Raw genomic sequence first — 27,847 nt, forward strand, 5'->3', positions numbered from 1 at the left:
CGCGATCGACCCACACAAATTTCACTGCTCCTCACGCTCGTTTTATAATAAATACGACCAATCCAATAACAATAATAATAGCAATCAAACACAATCATCGCGATACCGTACGACAGTCAGTCGCTCGCTCAGAGTGTCAGTCCTAACCAACAGCAGGGTTTTTATTGAGCGACCTGCCTGTGTCTGATCGCAGGCAGGCAGCCGGTCGTCTCGTCTCGTCGACGATAACGAACCAACGAACGAAGCAAGAAGCAAGAAGCATGTGCAGAAGAGAGAGAGAGAACGAAAAGAAGAAAAAAGCGGAATCCGCAGCATTCGTTTATGAATTAGCTTCCCAATAATGATATTTTCCTTTTGTTTGTTGCTTCGTAATCTCGCACACGTTGTACAAGAGCGACGACGGCGATGAGCGATGAGTTACTCGATTTTTCTCTCTCCGGGAGTTTCTCTCTCCTTCTTCCGTGCTGTGCGCAAAGCGCGAGCGAGGGGTGTGAGAGTAGTGTGTGGAATAAATGGGCAGAAAATTTTTGTGCATATTATATCAAAATAAAAAAAAATGTTGTAGGTACTACGTGTTTCTCCTTTCTTTTGTCGGGCTCTAGAGCGTTGTTGTGACTTGGTTGTTGTTGTTGTTGGAAGGCACTCAAATGACAGTCGGTTGTTTTTGTTCCGTTCACTCCTTCGTTCGGTTCGTGTTATGTTGTACGGGATGGTGGGTTTAAGGGTAAACGCAAGTAAGCAAGACAGCTGCCGTTCCGTCGGTTGGTCGGGGTTCACTCACTCCGGCAGCAGAAGAATTAGTTTGGCAAATACGACGACGTCGGCCGTCTCGGTAGTCGGATTGTTGTGTTTTGTCCGTGCGGATCAACAAATTATCGTTGTCGAAAAGGGAAACCAAGGTGTGGGTGACGGAAGATCACCGGAAGGTGTCGGCTACGCAATCTTGCCGAATATAGAGACAATAGAACGGCGATAGAGAGTTCCGGTTCCTGACAAGCGGAGGGCTACGCAGTTCAAGAACCAAATTGAGGAGCGCCGAGTGAGTGAGAAATCTGAGTGAAGTGCATTCGTGTACAAATTAGGTTCGGTTTATTGATTTTCCTACTCCGGATCCGGATAATGTGCGGTGAGGTGCAGCAGCAGCATCGAGAGGGGTGGGAAAAGTGAGAGATATGTACACGAATTAGAGTAGTAGGCGCGCACGTTGCCGAGGCGAAGGAAGAGCAGCAGAGCATAGAGTCCGTGGAGCGGGGCGGCGAGGAATGTGTGTGGGACCCAAGTCCAAGTCTCGTAGCAGCAAAAGCAGAAATCCATCGTCGAGAGAACCGGGGGAAAGTAAGGTTGAATTTTTCAGCTCATTTTAGCTGTACCCGTTAGCGGATCACAACATCTCAGACGACGTCGCCGCCGCGAACCGTGAACTGTGTTGAAGCGAGCCAGCAGCGCGGAGTGAGAACGTTTGAGGGAGAGATAGTTGCAGTAAACGGCGTAAGAAGAATAAGGCTAGAAGTGTAGGAATCAGATGTGACACAATCCGCTTCTCTGCGGTGCAGAAGACAAGTGGCACCAGCCTGCCAAGGCAGTGTTCAACAAAGAAAATTGAATTGTAGCAGCAGTAACTAGCAGGGATACACACCCAAATCGGTGATTGTGTTTGCGAGATGTAACTGAATTCTGGAGATTGATTGGTGGAATGTTTTTTTTTTTCTGAAGTAGATTAAGAATCTACGAAGTGCGTGGAGTTCAGTGCAGAGGTGCAGTCGGAGCAGTGAAGTTTTCTCGTTACATTCCGTGGTGATTGATGGAAGTGAATAGTGACCAAGTGCCGTAGATTGCGCAGCAGCAGCAGTAGTAGTAGTACCAGTATTAGGCAGTGGTGGTGGTGATAGTAGCCGAGCAGTAGTAGAAGCTGTCAAATAGTGGTCGATTTTTTGCAGTGCTCAGTGGTGGAATTGGTGAATGTTTTATATTATACATCAGAAGGAGGTGGAGGAGGAGGAGAAGAGTGCATGTCACGACACCGAGTGTTTGATGTAATTTTCCACTGCCTTGCCGACCGATCGATGGGTCACCACCAACACCGTTGTTGAAACGAGAGGGCGAGTGAAGACGAAGAAGAAGTAGAAGGGGAAGAAGTAAATCAAAGGTGGAAAGGAAAAAGTAGAAGCAGTTAAAAAGCAGAAAAAGGAAAAATATGTGTGAGCACGGAGTTAAGTGCTAGAAGGTATTATATTGGCAACATAGCAGAAATTAATATTGTTTAAGAAGAATAAGTCGACGGGGACGACGACTAGCGGCAGCAGCGGTCGGTAGAATAATACTGCCAAGAGAAGAAGGAGAAGGGGGTAAACAAGTCGTAGAAGAAGAAGAAGAAAAAGAAGTAGTTAGTGTTGAATAAAACGAGAGTGTCGAAACGTGCCCAACGTTGAGGAAAAGAGAGTAATATCAAATGCACATAGTTGTTTTTTTGTTGCCTGTTGTGATTATTATTATTGCTGTTATTCGCATTTATAACAGTTCCCGCAGCACACAGGGGTCTATGCGCGCACCAACACATGCCCAGGGACGTAAACACACTACTCCCAGCGGAGCACGGTGCGGAGTGAGAGTGGAGTGCGCGCAACGTATCGGTAGTGACCGAAAAGTGCAGTTGGAAAGGCAATAGAAATCGGAGACGTAGTCATCGTTGAGTGTCTTCTTTGTTCGGGAAAATTTGCCCCCAAGAAAAATCTCGCAAGTGGTTCATCTCCCGTGTTCCCCCCGTTCATTCGGTGTCATGCATCAGAATCACCTGTCAGGCGGTTGCTCCCTTCCGAAGAACCGCAGCAGGCAGCCGCAGGAGGAATCCCGAGGAAGTCCTCCCCGGCTCCACTACGGTACCCGGAGGTCCGATCAGCAGCGCCTTCAGGAGCACTAGGAACCACGTTCCTCCTCCTTACGCTCGCTCTCGGGTACGCCAGGTGTACCCGGGAACGGAACCGCGGTAGAGATCGCTGAGATCGGGCACCCCCTCGGGGGAAAACGAAAAACACGCGCAGTGGCAAGAAAAACGGCACACTCAATGAAGAATAAGCAGCAACAGCAGGCACCAAAGAAGAAGCAGAAGCAGCAGAAACAACAACAACAACAACAACCGCAACAACAGCAGCAACAGCAACCGCAACAACAGCAGAAGAAAAACTTGGATATCATGTTGAGCTCTTCCTATTACATCTATGTAAGTACATCCAGTTGCCCCCCGTACTCCGCGGCTCCATACGAAACTGGGTAGGCGGCGAAGGGAATCGGAAAGAGCGTGCGAGAGAAAGAGTGAAAACGAGATTAGCTCATCTTCCTTTTTTGCTTCGCGACTCTTCGGGGGCTCTTCGCTCGCACCGCATCGGGTAGTTGCGATTACTTTATGCAAAAATTTCCTGCACTTACCCACCACCATTATCCGCACGCAATTCTTCTGTTCTTTTTTTTCTGTTTCATTGCCGTACGGTTGGTAGTCGTCAGTCTAAATTTGGCGAAAATAGTCGGAACTCACCTGCAGCCAGAGCCGTCGTCGCTGTTATCAGTAGCGAAGCAAGGGGTCCTAATCAAAACATTACCCACAAGAAATGTACACGTACACACACACAGAGAAAAGGGGCAAACCAGATTGTTATTACAAGTGGGTACGTGTGAACGAACATCATGCGGTGGAACAGTTCCTTTTGTTTTATTTTCATTTCGCGGTCGGATTGGTTGCGGTTTTTCAAGTTGGTAGCTCCGTCTTGTACTTCACCCCACACAAGTGCGTTGGTGAAGTGGTACCTACCGACAGCTACAGTACAGTAGTTGTCGATGATCTTCGAAGTGAGAGTGTGAAGCGAGAGCACTATTAAGTGGTCAAAACAATTTAATTTTGGTTTCCGCAGAAGGTCGATGGTTTCGTTTGGTTGGATCAGTTGAGTAATTTCGGTGGATTTTGCGATACGTTTGGTATGGTTTGAGTTGAGTCTGCTGTATTTTTTTTTATTAAATGGATCATCCAAAAATTGGAAAATTACTGCTAATTAAACAAACACATGCAAAATAAACTCCTTTGACCGTTAACGCTCACTGACCTCAACTTACTGGAGTAATGGACTTGCCCGGAGTTTGTACACTTGGGTTGTATAGGAGTATTGAGTTAAATACACATTCGTAATCTGCATTAAAAATGGAACCGCAATCCAAAATTTCATCAATTTTGGAGCACTGTAACTATTTTAAATAACTGCCATTATATTAGCAAACATCACTATCTTAGCGCCCCTTTGAGGGCTAGTCAAGTAGTGAGCCAATTCAAAATCGGTTGCTATAAACGTCCCAAATAAGCAAATTGTCTGCTAAATTTGTTTTTAGAATTCGCTTGGAATATTCCGCGGAAATCGCTTGGTATGTCATTTAAAATTAAGAAATGTATTCTCCTAAAATTTCCTTGGATTTCACCTCTGAATTCTTCGGAAAATCCTTTACGAGGATCACTTGGAATAATCTTGGAATTCTCTTGTAACTCTCCTTAGTACTCCCTTGGAATTACCTTCAGTTTCTCTGAAGTTCTGTAAAGTTCTCTGAACCTTCAATCACCTAAAGGTCTTTGGAATAATTCTTGATCAATTTGCTATCTTGTGAGAATATCTGAAAGCCGTGCCTCAAATTATTGGACAGTACGAGGGATAAATGCATGAGCAACCAGAAGTCTTCAAAGCTATCCAAAGGACTTAATGGAGATCTTTGATTGACTGAAGGCCTTCCAAAGCTCAGGCGGTAAAGGCACAGCTACAAAGCAAGACCATGCTGGAGGTGGCTGGGTTCGATTCCCGGTTCGGTCTAGGAATTTTGTGGGTTGGAAAATTTCTCGACTTCCTTGGGCATAGAGTATGATTGTACTTGCCACACAATTATACTAATGCAAAAATGGTACAGGCGTCGAAAGCTCTCAATTAATAACCGTGGAAGCTCATCTAGAACACTAAGTTGAGAGCACGCAATAAGCTAATATGCGATAAGCAATAAGCTTGAAATGCGAAGAAGAAGAAGAAGAAGAAGAAGAAGAAGAAGTGATTAACTGCAGGTCTTTAGAATAATTTCTGATGAAGCTGATGTCTTGAGAGGATATCCGAGAGACATAATTCAAATTTTTGAACAGTTGGAGATCTTGAAAATAATTCCTGATCACCCTGATATCTTGAGAGAATATTCGGGAGACATGATTTAAATTATTGGACAGTTGGAGATCTTCAACCAATATCTGATCAACCTGAAGTCTTCAAAACGTATCCATGGGATTTTATGAAGACCTTTGATCAACTGAACTTAAAATCTTGAGAGAAAATCCGGGAGACATGATTTGAATTGTTGGACAGCGTGAGATCTTAAGCATAATTCCTGATCAACCTGTAGGTTTAAAACAAATATCCAAAGGACTTCGTGTAGATCTTTGATCAACTGAAGGTCTTTGAAAAAAATTTTGATGAACCAGATAGCACAGTAGCTTTTCCATAAAAGCAATGAATACTGACTGAAAAGTCGTACACCGTAATCAAAACGTACCAAAAGGACTTTATGAACAACTTTGATCAACTGGTTATTGAGAGGTTTGGTTACCCTGCTATCTTGAGAGAATATCTGAGAGACATAAGTTGAATTGTTGGTCGGTTGTCGATCTTCAGAATAATACCTGATGGGTTGAAAAAAGGACAGGAGCTCTTTGGAATAATTTATGATCAACCTGACAATTTGAAAGAATATCTGAGACTAATTTTTTTCCCTTGATTTGTGTTCCGAGCACCAATGCTACCGACGCCAGGGAGGCAGCTCCCACACCTGGACCCTACCTATCGACCCATCAACTCATGAATCGGGGACCAACGGCTTTACTTCCCCTACGAAGGAAGGCGTGATCTGAGATGTTATGTGTCAGAACATCCCGGCGGCGCCGACTGGGATTGAACCCAGGCCTGCTGGGGTGAGAGGTAATCACGCTTACCACTACACCACCGGCGCCGCTATCTGAGAGTCATGATTTGAACTATTGGACAGTCGAAAATCTTCAGATTCAAACCTGACTTCAGGGAAGTTCATGGAACTTCAGGAAATTTCTACAATTCCCAGAACTTCCGACAAGTTCACAGAAGTTCCGTCAAGTATTCAAGGCTTCGACTAGTTCATAGATTTTTCGCCAAGTTTGTAGATCTTCCGACTTGTTCTATAGATCCATATAGGTAACTCTAAGACTAGAAGGTCCCGAAATAACGTGCTCAACTTTTTGGCTCAGCTCTGGTACTCTCTTCGGTCCCAAGCTAATCGATTCACCCCTCGAAACATAGGAAAAACGAATAACCCCTCATTTCATCTGTCAAACTTTCATAGCGAATCAAAACAAACATTGCGTAGTACTAGAATTTCGACTAGAATGGGATACGTTAATCGTTTGCTTGGGACCAATAGGCTAGTCAAGTAGTGAGCCAATTTAAAATCGTTAGTTTCGTATTGATTGTTGATAGATCTTCCGACAAGTTCACAGAACTTTCGCCATGTTTGTTAGAACTTCCAATAAATTCGCTTAACTTCCGATTGAGTTCACAGACCCTGCGTCAGGTTCACTGAACTTCCCACTTCCGACAATTTCCCAGAATATTCGACAGGTTCACTGCATTACCAACTGGTTAATGGAACTTCCGACAGCTTCACAGATTTTCCGACATGTTCATAGAACTTCTGACAAGTGTATAGAACTTCCGACAAGTGCGTAGAACTACCGTCTAGCAATACTTCCGACAAGTTGACAGGTTCACTGAACTTCCGACATGTTCATGCATTTTCGGAGAAGTTCTCAGAACTTCCAACAGGTTCACTAAAATTCCGACAAGTTCACAGATCTTCCGACATGTTCATAGAACTTCCGACAAGTGCATAGAACTTCCGACAAGTGTACAGAACTACCGTCAAGTTCGCAATACTTCCGACAAGTCCCCAGAACTGCCAACAAGTTCACAGATCTTTCGCCAAGTATCCAGCACTTCTGGCAATTACATAGAACCATAGAGGTAAATCTAAGACCAGATGGTCCCGAAGAAATGTGCTCACCTTTTTGGCTCAGCTCTGGTACTCTCTTCGGTCCCAAGCTAATCGATGCACCCCTCGGAACATAAGAAAATCCACGAACCCCTCATTTCATCTGTCAAACTTTCATAGCGAATCAAAACAAACATAGTGTAGTACTAGAATTTCTACTAGAATGGGGTACGTAAATCGATTTGCTTGGGACCAATAGGCTAGTCAAGTAGTGAGCCAATTTAAGATCGTTAGTTTCCACCGGTCCTTCACAGATCTTTCGACAAGTTCTCAGAACTTTTGACAGGTTCACTGAACTTCCGACATGGTCATAGATTTTCGGAGAAGTTCTCAGAAGTTCAAACAGGTTCACTAAAAGGCCGACAAATTCACAGAATGTCCGACAAGTTCACAGATCTTTCGACAAGTTCATAAAACTTACGCTATGATCACTTATCATCCTACAATTTCACTAAACTTCAGACAGTTCTGCAAGTATACAGAACTTCCGACAAGTTCACAGAACTCCAACACTGTTAAGAATCTCTCTTTGAATTTTCCGTTTTCTTTGTATTTGTTTCGTTTCACCAGTTCTAAGAACTTTCATCCAGTTTACAGGACTTTAGAGAAATTCATCGAATTTTCCAGATGTTCATAGAACTCCAGATAAGTTCATAGATCTTCCGGGATGTACATGGAACTTCCGTAATGTTGATAGAACTTCCAAGCACTTCATAGGACTTCCGAGATGTCGATAGAACTTCCAAAATCTCTCATAGAACTTCCGAGATGTTCATGGAGCATCCAAGCAGTTCATATAATTACCGAGAATTTGATAGAACTTCCAAGCAGTTCACAAAGCTTCTGAATAGTATTAAGGACTTCTATGAACTTTCAAAGTGTTTATAGAACTTCAGAGATGTTCATAGAACTTTCATGGAACTTCCGAGATGTTTTAGAATTTCCGAGCAGTTCTTAGAACTCCCGTTATGTTGATATGTCTTTCGAGATGTTCGTAACCCTTCTGAGTAGTTCATAAAACTTCCGAGCAGCTTATAGAACTTCAGAGATGTTGATAGACCTTCCGAGATGTTCATAGAACTATTATTGTCTTAATTGAAAACACATCTCTCATTGAACTTCCGAGCGCTTCATAGAACTTCCGACCACTTCATAGAACTTCCGTGTAGTTGACAGTACTTTCGAGAAATTAATAGAATTTTCGAGATGTTTGTAGAACTCTCGAGATGTTCAAAGTACTTCCGAGCAGTTCACAGAACTTCCGAGATGATCATTGAACTTCCGAGGTGTTCACAGAACTTCCGAGATAATCATAGAATTTCCAAACAGTTTTTAGAACTTCCGAGAAGTTTATTCTATAACTTCAAAACTCTCATAGAACTTCCGACATGTTTATGGAATTTCGAAGATGAGCATGGAACTTCTGAGATGATCATAGAACTTTCGAGCAGTTCATAGAGCTCTGAATAGTTCATTAAACTTTCGAGTTGTTCATTGAACTTCGAAATGTCTTATAGAACTTCCGAGATGTTCATAGAGCTTCCGAGATGTTCATAGAACTTTCGAGATTTTTATGGAACTTCCGAGATGTTTAGAATTTCCGAGCAGTTCATAGAACTTCCGTTATGTTGACGATAGACCTTCCGAGATGGTCGTAGCTAACGCTTCTGAGTAGTTCATAAAACTTCCGAGCAGTTCATATAACTTCCAAGATGTGCATAGACCTTCCGAGATGTTCATAGCACTATTATTGTGTTTATTAAAAATACATCTCTCATTGAACTTCCGAGCGCTTCATAGAACTTCCGAGCAGTTAATAGAACTTTCAAGATGTTCATAAAACTTCCGACCAGTTCATAGAACTTCCGTGCAATTGACAGGACTTTCGAGAAATTAATAGAATTTTCGAGATGTTCGTAGAACTCTCGAGATGTTCACATAAGTTCCGAGCAGTTCACAGAACTTCCGAGATGATCATAGAACTTCCGAGGTGTTCATAGAACTTCCGAGATAATCATATTATTTCCGAGCAGATTTTTGAAAGTTTCAAAACTCTCATGGAACTTCCGACATGTTCATGGAACTTCCAAGATGAGCATGGAACTTTTGAGATAGTTCTGAGCAGTTTATAGAATTTCCCAGCATTTCATAGAACTTCCGAGCAATACATAGAGCTCTGAATTTTTCAAAGAACTTCCGAGTTGTTCATTGAACTTCCGAGGTGTTCATAGAGCTTCCGAGCAGTTCATAGAACTTTCGAGAATTTGATAGAAGTTCCTAGCAGTTCATGAAGTTCCTGGACAGTTTGTAGAACTTCCATGAACTTTCGAGATGTTTATAGAACTTCCGAGATTTTTATGAAACTTCCGAGATATTTTAGAATTTCCCAGCAGTTCATAGAAATTCCTTTATGTTGATAGACCTTCAGAGATGTTCATAGTACTGTTATTGTCTTTATTGAAAACACATCTTTCATTGAACTTCCAAGCGCTTCATAGAACTTCCGACCAGTTCATAGAACTTCTGTGCAGTTGACAGGACTTTCGAGAAATTAATAGAATTTTCGAGATGCTTGTAGAACTCTCGAGATGTTCGAAGAACTTCAGTTCAAAGAACTTCAGTTCACAGAACTTCCGAGATCATCATAGAACTACAAAGATAATCATAGAATTTCCGAGCAGTTTTCAGAACATCCGAGAAGTTTATTCTATAACTTCAAAAACTGTCGTAGAACTTCCGACATGTTCATTGAACTTCCAATATGAGCATGGAACTTCTGAGATGATCATAGAATATCCCAGCATTTCATAGAACTTCCGAGCAGTACATAGAACTCTGAACAGTTCATAGAACTTAACAATAGCTGTCTGTCGTAAAAAGCGTCATGTGTGTTCAGCACTTAAGAACTATCTGAACTTGACCTGTAAAATCCTCTGAATTCAGCCTAAAACTCGATTGAACTTACGTTGAAAGTCAGACACAGAAGACTCCGACTGTACGTCTACTGTCAGCTAAATTCTCCTTTTGGCTGTAAATCAGTTGTGTATAGCCAAATAGTAAAAATAGCGAGATTGTTGGGATTTGGTCGTCAATGTCATTTGAGCTTTGCCCTGGCTTATTGAACTTGTCTTGAGTATCTTTTGACTTTACCTCAAAAATTCTCCAAACTTTCCCTAAAGGTCCACAGGACATGCTTTTACAATCCACCAAATATCGTCTATTTATACGTCCTCTGTACTCGATCTGAATATTCTTTGAACGCTTGGAAAGTTCTCTAAACTAGCCTTAGGAGACCACTGAGTACACCTTGAAACTCCGTTGAACATCATTCACAAATTTTCTGAACGCCCTTCAAAACATTTTTTTTTTAAACCATTGATTTGTCAAGGCTCAATTGCATTAGCCTTGCGGAGCCGTAGTTCAATGTACATTAATACTCCGAACACGATGCCTTCGGTAAAATGTGTAACGGCAAACTTGCAATGTTTGAAAAATCTTAACTTAGTCATTTATTGGCGAATTTCAAATCTACTGGCGCCGTTTGAAATTAAAGACTCTAAAAATGTATTCGGTATGAATAGATTTAAAATCCATCGATAAATTGCTGAGAAATGATTTTTCAAACATTGCCGATTTGCCGTTACACATTTTACCGGAGGCATCGTGTTCGGAGTGTTAAAAAGATTTCTTATGACTAAAGTTAGTAGAACTGGTTAAGAACTACAATGTTTAAACAAGCTGGAAGTGGAATGGGTAAACAGTACGTGGATTGCCCTTCAAACTTGCCGTGGATGATTTACTCTCTAGGAAATCATCTAGCCTAATCTTGAAGGTCCTTTCAGCATCTAAGAGCTTTCTAAGATTGCCCTGGAAATCCATTGGATTTCACCTTGAAGTTTTGTAGACTTACCCAAATGATCACTACCTTAAAAATCCACGGAACATCAGTTCCACTTTCGGACAGGCAACTCCAAGAATATCTTTTGTTTATTAATTTATTTGATAAGGCTCAAACGAATTAACTTTACAGAGCCGAGCATTCTTGTTCATTATACAATACATCTTAAAACTATAGTTCGCTATCTTCTGCTATCCAATAAGCCTCCTCCACCAGAACGGGAGCCGCTTCCAGTGGTTTCATTGTATGGCAGATTCACCAACGGGGGTCAGAGCGCTTCCATTGCAGCAATGGACGCAAAACGTGGTCAGCACTCACACATTCATCACGAAATGGTTGTTTTTCCAAAGTCGACGACGCATCGACTGAAAGAACTGCTGATGAAGAACAATGAGGAGGACCACACAATGGTTGCTGCCGAGTAAACAGATGATCGCGTGACACACATTGAGAGTGGTCTGCTTCTGTCGACAGCCGAGTGAACACTCATCCAAGAATATTGTAATGGTGATTACACTAATTTATTTAAAATTAATTTTATATTCCAGAAATATATAGCGAATTTGTTTATTATCGGGGTTGGAACCAGTTCCAACCCAGTGCGAGACCGAACTTTTTGTCAGTGTGAACGTCAACCTGAGCTAGGTTTTAAAAACAAACGATCAATCTGACGTTTGCAAGAAAACAAGCAGACCCGATCTTGATACCCGATCCAGGTTGGAACTGAATAATAAACAAATTCGCTAATAGTAATACGATGTATCAAAACCATGAGCACATCACTTATCAAAGTGAATCCTGATCATACGAACCTACCCCCTAAGAAAATTTCCCTCCCGTGATCTTTAACGGGATGCAGAGGTATATTTGGTCTCCATTACAGCAAAGATCACGCTCTTTGCTGTATCATCTTCCCTTCCCATTCCCACCTGATTGCAAGGACGTGGCCGTCCTTAATCTTTGGAATCTCTGAAAATTTGTCAGTGAGAATAAATGGCCACTCCCAGTCAGTCATTCAGTTGATTCATTGTGCAATTTCACTGGCTCGGATCAATCACGGAATAGCAATCTTTGTAATTTGTAGTCAGTCTAAGCTAAGCTTAATTAAGGCCTTAATCACAATTTGAGAGGTGTTTGGTGGTTCGAAAACTTTAATCGCGTTTATCTCCTTAATTAAGGTCTAAATTGCGATTTGAGGGTTGTTTGGCGTTTCGAAATCGTTAATCGCGTTTATCTCCTTAATTAATGCCTAAAATCGCGATTTTAGAGTAGTTTGCGGGTTCGAAATCGTTAATCGCGTTTATCTTCTTAATAAAGGCCTAAATCGCGATTTAGCGGTTGTTTGGAGGTTCGAAATTGTTAACCGCGTTTATCTCCTTAATTAAGGCCTAAATCGCGGGGGTTGAAATCTTTATTAAAGATTAAATCACGTTTATCTCCTTAATTAAGGCCAAAATCAAGATTTTAGAGTTGTTTGAGGTTTCGAAATCTTTAATCGCGTTTATCTCCTTAATTAACGCCTTTGAGGGGTGTTCAGGGGTTCGAAGTCTTTAATCGCGTTTATCTCCTTAATTATGGCCTATTTTGTGATTTTAGGAGGTTCGAAAACTTTAATCGCGTTTATCCCCTCAATTAAGGCCTAAATTGCGATTTTAGGGGTGTTTGGGGGTTCGAAATCGGTAATCGCGTTTATCTCTTTAATTAAGGCCTAAATCGCGATTTGAGGGTTGTTTGAAGGTTCGAAATCTTTAATCGCGTTTATCTCCTTAATTAAGGCCTAAATCGCGATTTGGGCGGTATTTTGGGGGTTCAAAATCTTTAATCGCGTTTATCTCCTTAATTGACGCCTTTGAGAGGTATTCAGGGGTTTGAAGTCTTTAATTACGTTTATCTCCTTAATTAAGGCCTTTGAGGGGTGTTCAGGGGTTCGCAGTCTTTAATCGCGTTTATCTTCTTAATTAAGGCCTAAATCTCGATTTAGGAGTTGTTTGGGGGTTCGAAATCGCGTTTATCTCCTTAATTAAGGCCTTAATCGCGATTTGAGGGGTGTTTGGGGGTTCAAAATCGTGAATCGCGTTTCTCTTCTTCATTAAGGCCAAAACCGTGATTTTAGGGGTGTTTGGCGGTTCGAAGTGGCAATCGCAATCAACGGAAGATTGGAACCATATCGCGTTTATCTCTTTAACTAAGGCCTAAATCGCGATTTTAGAGTTGTTTGGGGATTCGAAATCGTTAATCGCGTTTATCTCTTTAATTAAGGCCTAAAGTCGCGATTTGAGAGATGTTTGGAGTTTTGAAATCTTTAATCGTGTTTGTAATCTTAATTAAGGCCTAAATCGCGATTTGAGGGTTGTTTGGAGGTTCGAAATCTTTCATCGCGTTTATCTCCTTAATTAAGGCCTAAATCGCGATTTGAGAGGTGTTTGGAGTTTCGAAATCTTTAATCGTGTTTGTAATCTTAATTAAGGCCTAAATCGCGATTTGAGGGTTGTTTGGAGGTTCGAATTGAGGGTTGTTTGGAGGTTCGAAATCTTTAATCGCGTTTATCTCCTTAAGGGCTAAATCGCGATTATAGAGTTGTTTGGGGGTTGGTAATCTTTAATCGCCCTTCATTAGGGCCTAAATCGCGATTTGAGGGGTGTTTGGTGGTCGGAATATTTAATCGCGTTTATCTCTATAATTAAGGCCGAAATCGCGATTTGAAGGCTGTTCAGAGGTTTGAAGGTTCGAAATCTTTAATCGGGTTCATGGCCTTAATTAGGGGCTAAATAGCGATTTTAGGGGTTCCAAATTTGTAATCGTGTTTATCTCTTAAATTAAGACCTAAATTGCAATTTCAGAGGTGTTTGGGGGGGTTGAAATCTTGAATCGTGTTTATATACCTTAATTAAGGCCTAAATTGTGATTTTTTTTTATAGTGTCGAAAGATTGAAGTTTTTGCGCATTAATTCGAAATCATTTTTCAGTATTTTTTATATAGAAATAAAGACGCGATAAACTTATTTTTCTTTTAAATATATACTCTAAGTTTTTTTTAAGCGGTAAACGCTCTTCCAGATTGATTTTAAGCTTATTAATCATTAGGAGCCCGGCTAAGTACAGATCATCTTTACCAAATAACGTCTTAACAATTAAATTGAGGAGCTCGCCTAGCTTAATGGCTACCAGTTTTGCTTACTGAATAGAAGATCGTCTGTTAAAGACGTGTCGATCGGAAACCCATATCAAATCCTTCTCCAGAGCAGTTGTTTTCTTCGCCGTCGGTGAGGTCGCCGCCGGGACCAAAATCTAGTAACAGCAAGTTGAGCGGGAACTTGATCGTAATTTTTTTTATTACTATAAGGATCTCGGTGGCCTAGTGGCAACCGATTTTGCTTACTTAACAGAAAACCGTGGGTTCAAACCTAAGCTCGTTGAATCGTTAGGACATCAATTCAGCAAATCGTTTACCAAAACGAATCTCAATCCTTTTAGCCAACATCCCAGTGATTTCTCGTGGAAGTGGAGGGGTGTTCTCGGCTTTCATTAAAGAGAGTATTACGTAAACGTATTCCTATCCAGTATTGCCAAGTTCTCTGTGTACTTACAGCTGATCTGGAAATAACGGAATTGCATCCTCGGGCGGTCAATCATGCCCATGCTCATGGAGATTCTGAAAATTGAGACGTTTTCAAGATTCAAAAATAAAATAAAAGTCAATCTTCGAAATGTTTTCAAGATTGCGAACATGAAATGAATTAAATGAATTTTAATTCTGGTACTTAGACTTTTTGAACTTAGACTTGGAATTCGTAACTTTGAATTTATAAGAGTCAGTAAAATTAAATAAATGCTAAACTTCAACTAGTGATTTTGATTGAAATTGATTTATATAAACCTGAGAAATTTTCGTTAAAGCTCTGGAAAACCCTGGGAAACTCAGGGAATTTTATATTGAGCAAAATGAGTAGACACCCTGAAAGTGAATCCAGAGCTAATTTACCCTTCCCACTAACAAAAATGACCTTCCCGTGACAGCTCTAATGACAAGTCTCTAGTTACCAAGGCGTCACAATATCAGCTTCAATCGACAAAATCGATGCGACGAAAAGACTTTCTTTTTCTGTTGAAGGCGAACAGCTTCGCAGCATTCTAGAACCTCAGTCGGTGTCTACAAACAGATTTTCAATCGCTTGTCTCTCTTTCTCCCCTCGCTTCTTCATTGGTATTTCTTTCAAGCTTCGGACTTTGATAGTTTCGTCTTTCATGAAATGAAATTTAAAATCTATATTTAAAGCATTTCTCACATGAAAACACGCGTAATATCTTTAATTTATCTGACATCCACATTTATCTACAAAAAAAAATTACAAAAACGGGACATAACGCATATTTAACCAATTGAAAGAGCGGTGACAGAGTGTCGATGAAAGGGATTGAAAGCCATAATGAAGTTTCGTTTCAACTCGAAAATCGACATTACTTTCGGTGAGCAAAGCAATGACAAGAAAATCCACAGTCAGCCTTTCGTTTCCCGAGCAAGAACCGATAACATATGATAATCTTAATGAGGTGTGATACCTTATTCTGGTATGCTGGCGGTATGAATCCTTGGTTTGATATTATTAAGTTATCGAAATATTTGGATGGGTATTAGAAGACTTTTTAAATATCAAATAATTGTATACTGGCATCAAAAAAAAGCGTCGGTCATCCGTCAGCTATTCTAATAACTAAATTATTTATTAGTTCGTTATTCGTAGAACGTTTTTGAGGTATTCAAGCGTAACTATTCAAATCGACGTATCTGCTTTTATAAACAATCTCTTCAATCGACGATTTGTTTTAACTGCTAACTCACCCACGCAAACAAACATCATTATCAGGTAGGGGAAACTTTCGTCTACCAGCAGCTGTTGTTAATTTCTGTGAGTAAGCAATTGCCACAAATCGTCGTTTGAAGAGATTGTCTATAAAATCAGATACGTCGACTTGAATAGTTATGCTTGTATTATTTTTTGGTATTTTACCTCTTATGTCAGGCTCGTCAATACCATACTTAGGTTGCCAGTTATGCTATTTTCATACCTGGATTTGATATTCATAAGTTATTTTCTCCTGCTCGGGTCTACGGGTGCTTCTTTTTCGTTTTCGTTTCGTGCTGATAGTCTAGCTAGGCGTTATAGAAACGATGCGTTGAACACGTTGTACGAAAGAAACGAGTTCATTTTAGAACTTTGAAAATATAGCTAGTAACAGCGGATGTCGAACTAATAATCCTTCCCCTTCCCGATGTCCTTGAAAGTACTGATTCACCGCAGCTTGCACACTGAAAATGGTTTGCTAATCCCACGTCTCATTCATGTGCTTCTTTGAGCAAATTTCGTTAGATCTGGAGTAGCAACTACGAATTGTATGGTCATCAGACTGCAGTTAACATTTTGGACGTTTGTTACAAGCTTTCGATCACCGGAAAGACGAACCATCCTTCAGGTTTGACACCTTTTTTTTGCGTCACACCGACTCTTAGTAGAGCAGAAAATGTGTCTTTGGAGGCTGTTCCGAACGAAACACTCATCTCAACACAAGCTCAATGACGACGAATCTAGGTAGGTACCTAGCGCGAGACTCTCTTGCAGGAAATTCAAACTCAAAGCAACCTTAGGACTGCTTGCGGAGGAGCAGGCAGGAGGTAGGCAACATCCAACAACGGGCTCATAGAGAGGGAGGTAAAAGATTCAATATAAAAGTGTGTATAATGAAATACATGAGAGTTGTGTGATAGCGGGCGAGTAAACGACGTCGTCGACGACGACGACGACGACCGTCGAAACGCCACCGCCGCCGCGCAGAGCAAGCAGATGTAAGGAACTGGAACACCCTGTTTCGATCGAATCCGAAAGGAGGCCGCGCGGTGGGATGTCGTTGTGGAGGGTGGGGACAGCACGGGGGGGGGGGGGGATGAGATGGATGGGACTAAAGAGGCGAATAAAAGATGGCAGCGTACTAGCCTGCTCATATTGTATATTGTACAGCTCGAGCTCCTCCGACAAACGGCAGATCACGGCAACTAAGCATGGAAAGCGACACAGTCAGCGTCGGTATCAACAACCACACAACAATGAATTCCATCCTGTCCCGCGCCGGGGTGGTGTCAGTGTCATACGAACCAGCGCAGCGCTGCCAACAGCAGCGAAGAGCTTAGATAGCTATTGGAATCTAATGGAGCTCGTATGACTCTTCTGCAGAATGACAGATTTTCTCGCATTTATTCGTCCCATCGAAAAGTGCACTCTCATTGTGATTGCCACCTTTTCTCGGCTACATGGGGATGATTATCCAACCTTCCGAATCCGACCGAACAAACGGGTATATTGCGCTCATTTTTACAGTTATTGGCCAGCAGCCGCTTCACATTCGCATTTCGTTGCTCTAGCCTCGTCGTAGAGCTCTGATAGTTTAGAGCTGCAGCGCAGCAGCGGGCCAGCTACATATAGAAAGCTATTATAGAGATGGGAAGCGCGAGTGAGTGTGAATCGAGGAAGAAAATACAGCCGCAGCGCACACCCCACCACGGAAACTAAAAATAATTCGAAGGTTATTCGCCTTTTGTCTTTTGGGCCTCTCTTCCCACATTAGTGCTACCATCGTCATCCGCGATCGACCCTCAGAGGCGCTATACCACTATAGCGTGTGGGAACACTGCTGGAACCCCCCGATCCGAAGTCATCAAACATCGACACCGATTTCCAAATTTGACCGCCCTACTATACCGATTCTGTTTGACCATCGCTTGGTTTTGACACGTCCAGCCAGCTCTCTGTCGTAATTCGTATGTAAAAGGAAACATCGCGGCGGTTGGTGACTCAGTACTTCTTCTCAGCAGTACCTACAAAGTGAGTGGCAAAAAGCAGAATCGCATTCGGCTACTCACATTTGAATTCAACGACCAGGGGTCGACCGATTGCAAAGGGTTCCGAACATCCGAACATCCGTCGCTGGCTTACGTATATGCATTTTTCATTTTAATTTTTAATTATCTCGCTGTTTTCTTTGCTCATCTTTATTGGTGAACCAATATATGCCCTCTGCCACTCACAGTCTGACTTTAGGGCGGCGGTGGTCGATCTTCTGAAGGCAATTTGTCCGGTCGCCATTTTTCTTTTTCTCCATAAGATCTGGCACGACTTGTTAAATACTTGTTTTGCTTTCGACACATGTGGATGGATGGTGGAGATGCTTCCTCAATCGGTACTGTGCGGTTTGTTGAAATGTTGTAATGCTTTTGTTTTGAACGGCGGCTTGTGGGATTGAAGATGGAAGGAAGTGGGAAACTTTCCTTTACACCCTGCACTGGAAAGGCACGTTAGGGGGATTGATCGTGATTGTTCGTGTTAGTTCAGACGGCTATCAAATTTCGTCCACAAAGTTGGAGTTCACTGAACTGTCCTGCAAGTGGCGTTCTTTGCAGTGCAAGATTTATCCACTGGGTGGAGCTTGTAAGCATATTGTAAAGTGACCAAAGACTCAAATAGCCTTGTCGATCAAGGCATGGTATTGCCAAGATGGATTTTGACGTAGGATTACGTCTTTCGGCAACATATTAGTGATGCAATTTAAAAAAAAAACCCAAATCGACCGCGTTACGAAAAGTTGTTAGGTTTTACCCAATCATAACTCTGTCAATAGCGGTTGGATTTTAATTCTAAACCAGCCAATCGATTGGAAATTCCTCTACGAATCTGCTTAAATGAATGCTTCATCAATGTTCAATAGGTTACTATTGAAAATTACACAAATCCAACTGTTGCAATGGTGATCAAAATCATCACCAATTGCCTGCAAAAAGCACTTTCCCTAACATAGATTAGAATTCCATCCGTTCTTGCTTAACTTAATCTTGTTTTTAGAAAACGAGGCGTTTCCGTGATGGGAAAAAGTGGTTTCCCTAACACAGTCACCGAATATTGATACCAAGTACGTAATCCTACGTCAAATCAACGGTCGTGTTCTGGATACAACCTCTTACTTTTTTCGTCTTTCCTGGGCCGAGAGCACGCCATTTACAAGAAAGCTCAATACACCAATTTACAGGCCTTGAAGACAACAAAACCGTTATTAAATCCTTAAAATAGCCATTTGAACGTCAAAAGCCTCAAAACACAAACGTCAAACTAGTCTTTAAAACGCCAAAAAGCCATTTGGACGACAAACAACCCTAAAACACAAGCACGAAAAGAAGCCTACTCAAAACGCCAAAACAGTCATTTAGACACCAAGGGTTTAATACGTGAGTCAAGTCTGTAAAACAAAGGGTTTTTTAAACGCCAAAATCTCTATTTTCACGCCAAAAATGTTAAAGAGTGCTAAATTGATTTATGAGCGTTTTAGTAGAATAATTGTATACCTTATTACCCAAGTAACAATTTTGGTTCTATGAGGGTTCTGTTGACCATGATTTAGACTTGTAGAATGCTATAAAACCGCTATAAAACCGCTATAAAACCTGCTATGTTACTTGGGTAAGTTTTGTTTTTCCTTTCAATTCTACTACTATTGTATCACTTTAACTTTCATTGATTCACTATTCACTTATACTATTAACTTTCACTATCACTTAAAAAAAACGATAGCAGATACGTACATAGCTAGTCTTGAAATGACTACAGTGCTTTCCCGATTTTGTCTGCCTGAAGATTTTGCAGAACTTTTTGGTTTTTAAGCATGAATGTTCAAGCATTTCGCCCCAAATGACACTTAATTGTTGTTAATAGAGGTAACTCAAATAAACCTCAATTATTTTTATACTGCAGAGCTGTATCGAGTCGCTTCCGATAAAGGTAACTAGGTGGCGGATAGAGCTGGGATGGCTGCAATACAAGTTATGGGCAGATACCCCATTCAAGAAGAAGGTTTCGTGATCGCTGACCGCACGAGACGCTGGTTGGACTTACCGAAGAGCTGATCGGACGAAGACCGGTAGTCATCGGAGGAGACTTCAATGCTTAGGCAGTGGAGTGGGGAAACAGATGTACCAACGCACAACGCCAGAGGGCACATTCTGCTGGAAGCTCTGGCGATGCTGGAAATTAGGCTGTTCAATAAAGGCACCACCATCGCTTTTCACAGGGATGGCCGGGTATCCAATATCGACGTCACTTTATGCGGACTGCAGTCCGTCGCTGGTGGAAAACATGAATTGGAGAGTGTGTGAAGGATATACCCATAGTGACCATCAGGAAATCCGATATGGCATCGGCCAACGGAATCCTGTGGCAGTGGAGAGGACGAGAACTTGCGACCTGAAGTGGAAGACGAGTTGACAGAATCGTTAGGAAGAGTTTGTGACCCTGCCGATGAAACTGGAGCTAAATAACAGGCGGCCTCCAGCTTACTGCTGCAACGAGGCAACTAGCACGCTCCATGCTAGTTGTCTCAGAGCCAGAAGACGTGTTCGGAGAGCAAGAACAGAAGCAGAGGAATGTTCCGAGCACATAAACGAGAGATAAAGCAGATCAAGTCAAACTGTCAAGACGCCAACGACTTGCCAACGACGTACACCGTGTCGTGATGACGAAAATCAGATGTCGCTGAAATGTGCTTAGAGAACCTGAAAGTCATCGTGGAAGGACTTTTCCGAAGCACGATCCAACGGCCGGCCACCTTCATCGTATGGAGACGGAGAGGGAGATAACGACGAAGTCACCAATGAGCAACTCGTAGCAGTGCCTAAGCAGTTCAGTTGTCGAGAGAGCCGAGAAGGCGTCGAAACAGAAGTGGAGAGGAGATCGATATTATGCCGACATCTACGAGCCAAATCTGGGATAGAGATCGATTAGGATCACGCTGGGAATTCCACAATCCTTGGTCCAACGCTCTGGAACGTGATTTAAAACGGCGGTCTAACGCTGAAGCTATTCAAACGAGTTGAGATCGCTGGCTTTGCAGACGACGTCGTCTTACGGTATCAGGCAAGACGCTGAAATAGAAAATGTTGGCGACCGAGGCGGTTGACATGATTGGAAACCTAATGCATGGAGCTACGCTGCAGATAGCCCACAACAAAAGCGAGGTAGTATTGATCAGTAACTTCAAAGCGCTGCAGCGGTCAGAAATTACCGTTGGGGAGCACGTAATAAACTAGAAGTGCGTGTTGAAATCCCTGGGAGTGATGGTCGACGACCGTTTGGCTTCAATAGCCACGTAGAGTACGCCTACGAGAAGGCGTCGAAGGCCATCAACGCGGTAGCCAGAATCATACCGAACATCTCGGGACCAAGCAGTAGCAAGAGACGGCTCCTGGCTAGTGTATTTACGTTGATACTGAGGTATGAAGGTTCAGCCTTGGTTGCATGAAAACCAAGCGGAATTTAAGGAAACCGAACAGTACGTACCGGCTCAACAAACCGTACGAAAACTTTTCGAGACGTTTGGTATACCCTTTGTTGTAAGAATAATAAACATTTATCAGTAATTCCGTTAACAGTGGATAAATAATGGTTAAACTTGATTTCAAAATCATTTTGAAGGTTAAAATATTGAAGAAGAAAATTTCCCGATTTTGTCAGCTTTCCGTTTTTGTCAGTCTATAATTTCAGATGGGACTGACAAAATCGGGAATGTACTGTATCTGTTATAGTTTGTTTAAAGTGATATTGAAAGTAAATTGGTGAAAGTAAATAATGAATTACTGACAGTAGAAGAATTAAAAGCAAAAACAAAACGTAACAAGGTAAAACAGTTGTAACAACAAACAAGCCTTAAGAATACCGGAACAACTGTCAGAACGCTAAAAACAGCTAACTTACAAGCCAAAACTCAAAAACTTAAACGCCAAAAAGCTTTCAAAACGCCAAGATAGCAACTTTAAACAGAGTGTCAACCACTGGAAAAATCCTCAAAAATCAGAGAATTTTATTTTGGAACTGGAAATACAAGAACCTTTTCAATTAATATTGAGTCAAAGGTTATCAAGCAAGCAATACACTATGGACAAAAATGGGTCAAAAATCACCCAAAATTCAACATCTCCAACAGCGCACGCTGAATTCCGGCCATGAAACATGACTTTTCCGAAGGGAAATCGTCTGGGGAATCGATTGCACGTGGTCCCATATACACCGCAGAGCCTTGTAGGTATGCAGGGTGGCCAGCTAACCGGGAAACCGGGAATACCGGGAAATATCCGGAAATTCGAAAAGTAACCGGGAAACCGAAAAAAAACCCGGGAAATCAACGAGAGAACCGGGAAAAATAAAGTAACTATACCATAGGAACAAAGTCGTACACTTGAATTTCAGAATAAACCAGTAAAACCGAGTGATCCTTTACCAAATGAATGTCTTGCTCTATTTGGTGTATAATTTTCTTCAGTTTGCCTTCTTATAGTTTATAGAATTTACTCACTCAGCTATATTGCAAATTATTTTTTGTCGTTTCAATTTCAGATGTAAAGTGCATGGTCCTTAAAAATATACATTGAACATGCTGGACTTTGGAAACAAATATTTGTAAAAACCGAAACTGAATTATTCTTTGCCGGGGTTTTAATTTTTCGTTGTTCAAAATTCTCATGATTTGAGTTCCAGAATTTACTTGGAATTACGCTCTGAATTATCATGGAATTCTTCTGAAATTAACCAGAAAACACTTCGCGTAATAATTACCGTTGAATTCATTTTGGAATTTCCTTGAAACCCCTTCTAAGAATTTAATTGGAATCCTTCTTAGAATTTCCTTGAACCTATTCGGAGACTTTAATTCATTTGAAAATCTTTTCAAACATTTCTTTCAACTGTATTCAAAACAGCATAAATCTTTCGAAATTTTATTTAGAAACCCCTTGGAGTATTTTAAAGAATTTCTTTCTAATTATCAGCAAATTTTTTGCCATCAATTTTATTGGAGTTCTGCGATGAATCTTTCGCACTAGTGTTGAAATTATTTCCAGAACACTCAGAACTCTGCTTCTTATTGAATTAACACAAACACAAATCTCCTCAAAATAACGTTAGATGTTTCGTTAAAGTTTTGTTTTTCACAACTCCTTTTAAAATCCTCTAAAACTACCTAAGAATTTTATTTAGAACTTGCATTCTTCTCCACAGAAATCCCTCCAAATTCATCTAACAATTTCTAAGGACTTCATATCAGAATTATTATGGAATTCTGCTCAGAACTTCTCCTTCGAAAACTGTGTGGGAATCCTTCTCAATATTTGTTTGAAATCAACACTTTGAATTCTTCTTTAATTTTACTGAAAATTCCAGGGTTCGTCCGCTAGATTCTATAGATTGTTCTGTAATTTGTTATAACCCTTAAAATGTTTTCAAGTCTCAGAGCGTGACAATTATGACTCCACGACTCATAAGAATGATTTTTTTTTTCGAATATGTGATCTTGAAAATTTTTCAAAATCTCCTCCTTTTTTCCAAATCTTGCATCACGAAGATTGTTATTCATCGCAAATTTTGAAGAAAAGTTCTAGTTTCAGATTCTACACAAATTTCAAAGTCCCAGAATCTTGGGAACCTTCTTAAATCACATTTTTTATCCTTTCAGTAAATTCCTTTCAGCACGTTTTTTTTTTAAATGGGTTCGATTTCGTTTTTTTTTTTAGAATATTAACAACCCGGAAATTTGTAAGATTTGAACCGGGAAAACGCGGGAAAAAACTGGAAATTTCAAAATGAAAAATTCACTAGCTACCCTAACATTGGTTTCTGACCTCTAGACGCTACTGGGATTTCGAAAATACCCACATTGATGGGTATTTGATAGTATTTCACACTTTTTCTGTAACCAGATGTCGCCATTTTGGATATCAAGATAACGTCTGACAACGATTTTCAGCATCTACGTTCCATCCCCGTTCTGAAAATACCCATATTTTAGGGTATTTGACACGTTTCCTCAAATCGGAGGCCGCCGTCTTGGATTTCCAAATGGTGTCGGACTCTTTACTACACCTCGATTCAAAAACTACCCATATTGATGAGTATTTGACAATATTCCGCACTTTTTCTTGAATTGTAAGCCGTCATCTTGGATTTCAAAATGGCGTCGGATATCGATTTCTGGTCTCAAGACGTCATCCCGATTCCAAAACTACCAATATTGATGGGTATTTGACAGTATTTTCCAGTTTCTCTGAAATCTGAAGCCGCCATCTTGGATTTCAAAATGGTGTCGGATGGCGATTTTCATTCTCTAGTCATCATTCCGATTCCAAAGATACCTATATTGATGGGTATTTGACAGTATTTCCCACTTTTTCTTAAACTAGAAGCCGCCATCTTGGATTTCAAAATGTCGTCGGATATCGATTTTCATTCTCGAAACATCATCCCGATTCCAAAAATTCCTATATTGATGGGTATTTGACAGTATTTCCCACCTTTTCTGAAATCTGAAGCTGCCATCTTGGATTTCAAAATGGCGTGGGATGTCGATTTTCATCCTCGAAACATCATCCTGATTCCAAAAATACCTTTATTAATGGGCATTTGACAGTATTTCCCACTTTTTCTTAAACTAGAAGCCGCCATCTTGGATTTCAAAATGTCGTCGGATATCGATTTTCATTCTCGAAACATCATCCCGATTCCAAAAATTCCTATATTGATGGGTATTTGACAGTATTTCCCACTTTTTCTTAACCTGGAAGCCGCCATAATGAATTTCAAAATGGCATCCAGATTAAAAGATACTCATATTGATGGGTATTTTATAGTATTTTCCACTTTTCTTGCATTTAAAAATGGACTCTGTTATCGATTTTCGGCCTCTAGACGTCATCCCGATTCCAAAAATACCAATATTGTGGGTATTTGACAGTATTTCCCACCTTTTCTGAAATCTGAAGCCGCCATCTTGCATTTATAAATGGCGTCGGATGTCGATTTTAATTCTCGAGACGTCATCCCGATTCCAAAAATATCTATATTGATGGGTATTTGACAGTATTTCCCACCTTTTCTGAAATCGGAAGCCGCCATCTTGGATTTCAAAATGGCGTCGAATGTCGATTTTCATTCTCTAGACATCATCCTGATTTCAAAAATACCTATATTGATGGGTATTTGACAGTATTTCCCACCTTTTCTGAAATCGGAAGCCGCCATCTTGGATGTCAAAATTGAGTCGGATGTCGATTTTCGTTCTCGAAACATCATCCCGATTCTAAAAATACCTATATTGATGGGTATAGTATTTCCCACCTTTTCTGAAATCTGAAGCCACCAGCTTGTATTTCAAAATGTCGTCCGATGACGATTTCCGTTCTCTAGACATCATCCAGATTAAAAAATACTCATATTGATAGGTATTTTACAGTATTTACTACTTTTTTTTCTGAAATCGGAAACCGCCATCTTGCATTTAAAAATGGACTCGGTTACCGATTTTAGGCCTCTAGACGTCATCCCGATTCCGAAAATACCTATATTGATGGGTATTTGACAGTATTTCCCACCTTTTCTGAAATCTGAAGCTGCCATCTTGGATTTCAAAATGGCGTCGGATGTCGATTTTCATTCTCGAAACATCATCCCGATTCCAAAAATTCCTATATTGATGGGTATTTGACAGTATTTCCCACCTATTCTGAAATCTGAAGCCGCCATAATGGATTTCAAAATAATGTCGTCGGATGTCGATTTCCGGTCTCTAGACGTCATCCCGATTAAAAAAATACTCAAATTGATGGGTATTTTACAGCATTTTGCACTTGTTTCTGAAATCGGAAACCGCCATTTTGCATTTAAAAATGGACTCGGTAATCGATTTTCGGCCTCTAGACGTCATCCCGATTCCAAAAATACCAATATTGATGTGTATTTGACAGTATTTCCCACTTTATCTGAAATCTGAAGCCGCCATCTTGGATTTCAAAATGGAGTCGGATGTCGATTTTCATTCTCTAGACATCATCTAGATTCCAAAAATACCTATATTGATGGATATTTGACAGTATTTCCCACTTTTTCTTAACCTGGAAGCCGCCATTGGATTTCAAAATGGCGACGCATATAGATTTTCGATCTTTAGACGTCACCCCGATACCAAAAATACTCATATTGATGGGTCGGCGTCAGTATTTCCTACTTTTTCTGAAATCGGATGCCGCCATATTGGATTTCAAAATGGCGACGCATATAGATTTTCGATCTTTAGACGTCACCCCGATACCAAAAATACCCATATTGATGGGTCGGCGTGCAGGAAGGCAGCTTCCACACACCTGCGTAGGATATCGCACCCATTCAACACACATGGGCCGGGACCAACGGCTTTACTTCCCTTCCGAAGGAAGACGTGGCCAGAGATTTTTATGCCTCAGAAAAATCCCACCGACCTCGGCTGGGATTGAACCCAGACCCATTGGGGTTGGAGGCCATATTGGGAGTTCATGGTCCATCCCGGACATGTTCCAGTACTGAAACTTTATGAATGTTCAAAACAAAGTAGCCATACTGAAAGTTCATGGGCATTTAGGCTATCGCAGGCATACTTCGATGTTCCCGGGAAGTTGTATGTCAAACTTGATTTTTCAGTACTAGACCAGTGGAGGTCATATTGAGAGTCCACGGTCACAATGGCAATTCTGGACATGCTCCAGTGATCTCGGGAAAGTGACCGATTCTCGATGGTCCGACGACGATTGTATTGAATGTAGTCCAACTCCTAGAATATGGGAAGGCCCACTAAATTTATTAATTTAGTGGACCTCTCAAGTGGATGCGAAAAACCGCAGTACACCTCTGATTAACTCTGACTCAAACGTTACAAATTGATTTGCAACTTCACCGTAATGAAGCTTCACACACCTAAGTAAAATTCATCCGAAATTCTCTGGAAATTTGAGTTTTACATAGACTATCATCAGCTGAACTGTCACCGGATACGTAAATCACACTAAACTGCATAAATCGATAACAAACATATTCTCACTAGTATCGAGAGACGACGACGACGCCGACGACGGTCGACGACAACCTGAAGTGTGATGGTGATGAGGGGGGTGGTGGGCAAAGCTAGCTAGAAAAACCAGAAGGGATGAACACATTGGATTCCCGGGGGCCCACCGGAGGAACACAAAGAGAAAACACTAGTTCCCAGCGCAGTGTGTGCCGAAATTTAGGTCATCCCCGTTCCCCTCTCTCTCTCGCTCCCACTCGCTGCGCTCCCATCCTGATGAGGAAAGAACACACTGCTGCTGCTGGCTTCTAGAAATCCTTCTCCCCGGGGTTGGCGGTTGATACTGAGACTGAGCTGTTGTAAGCCCAAAGAAAGTGCTGTTGGATAACCATCTCCTACGCGCTCGTCCGTGATAACAAATGTATTGCGACCTGTGACGTAGGTTTTCCATCCATTCCAAAAAACAAAGAAGCTGTGGCTGCCTCCGGTGGGATTTGAACCCGCGCCCGTCTGCATCCCCTTGCCAGCCATATGCACCAATCGTGCAATCGATCGATTCTAGCTGGTGTGTTCCGAGAACAGTAGGCATTGTGGTTTGTTCTCTGCCCAATAAATGGCGGAATGGAAAATTCCATCAAATTAGATAATTTCTTCGAACCTTCACTCTTCTCACACCAGTCGGTTCCATCGATCGCCGCGAACCGTCCGACTGAGCGCTGATGATGTGTGTAGAAAGCGAGCTGTTTAGCAGTCAGCAGCAGCAGCGGCGGTGGCGGCAGTTGATGGAAAAATGCATAAAGAACTGCGCTGCTGCTGCTCGAGCTCGAGCTGCTAAAAGTGTACATAAGTTTTGCTTTGGCTGGATATGATATCTGTATCTTTTTAGAGAGCTGCCAGTTTGCTTATTTTTTCGTGTTTATATACATCAGGCCAGAAAAAGCCACCACCAGGGCAGGCAGGGCGAGC

The 27,847-nt window shown here is 41.3% G+C and overlaps 1 protein-coding gene across 1 annotated transcript in view; it reads left to right on the forward strand.

Moving 5' to 3' along the window:
- The first annotated feature begins 772 nt into the window (after positions 1–772).
- The window catches only part of Tlk (Tousled-like kinase), a 114,752-nt gene continuing 87,677 nt past the window's right edge, over positions 773–27,847 (forward strand). The window contains exon 1 of the mRNA XM_065228881.1: positions 773–3,217. Within this exon, the coding sequence (XP_065084953.1) occupies positions 3,062–3,217 (156 nt within the window). The 5' untranslated portion in view covers positions 773–3,061. The remainder of the gene's footprint in view (positions 3,218–27,847) is intronic.

This window comes from Ochlerotatus camptorhynchus, unplaced genomic scaffold (genome assembly GCF_037179485.1).
Source record: "Ochlerotatus camptorhynchus isolate MF236.1 unplaced genomic scaffold, CSIRO-AGI_Acam_v1.1 ptg000304l, whole genome shotgun sequence".
Taxonomy (NCBI): domain Eukaryota; kingdom Metazoa; phylum Arthropoda; class Insecta; order Diptera; family Culicidae; genus Ochlerotatus; species Ochlerotatus camptorhynchus.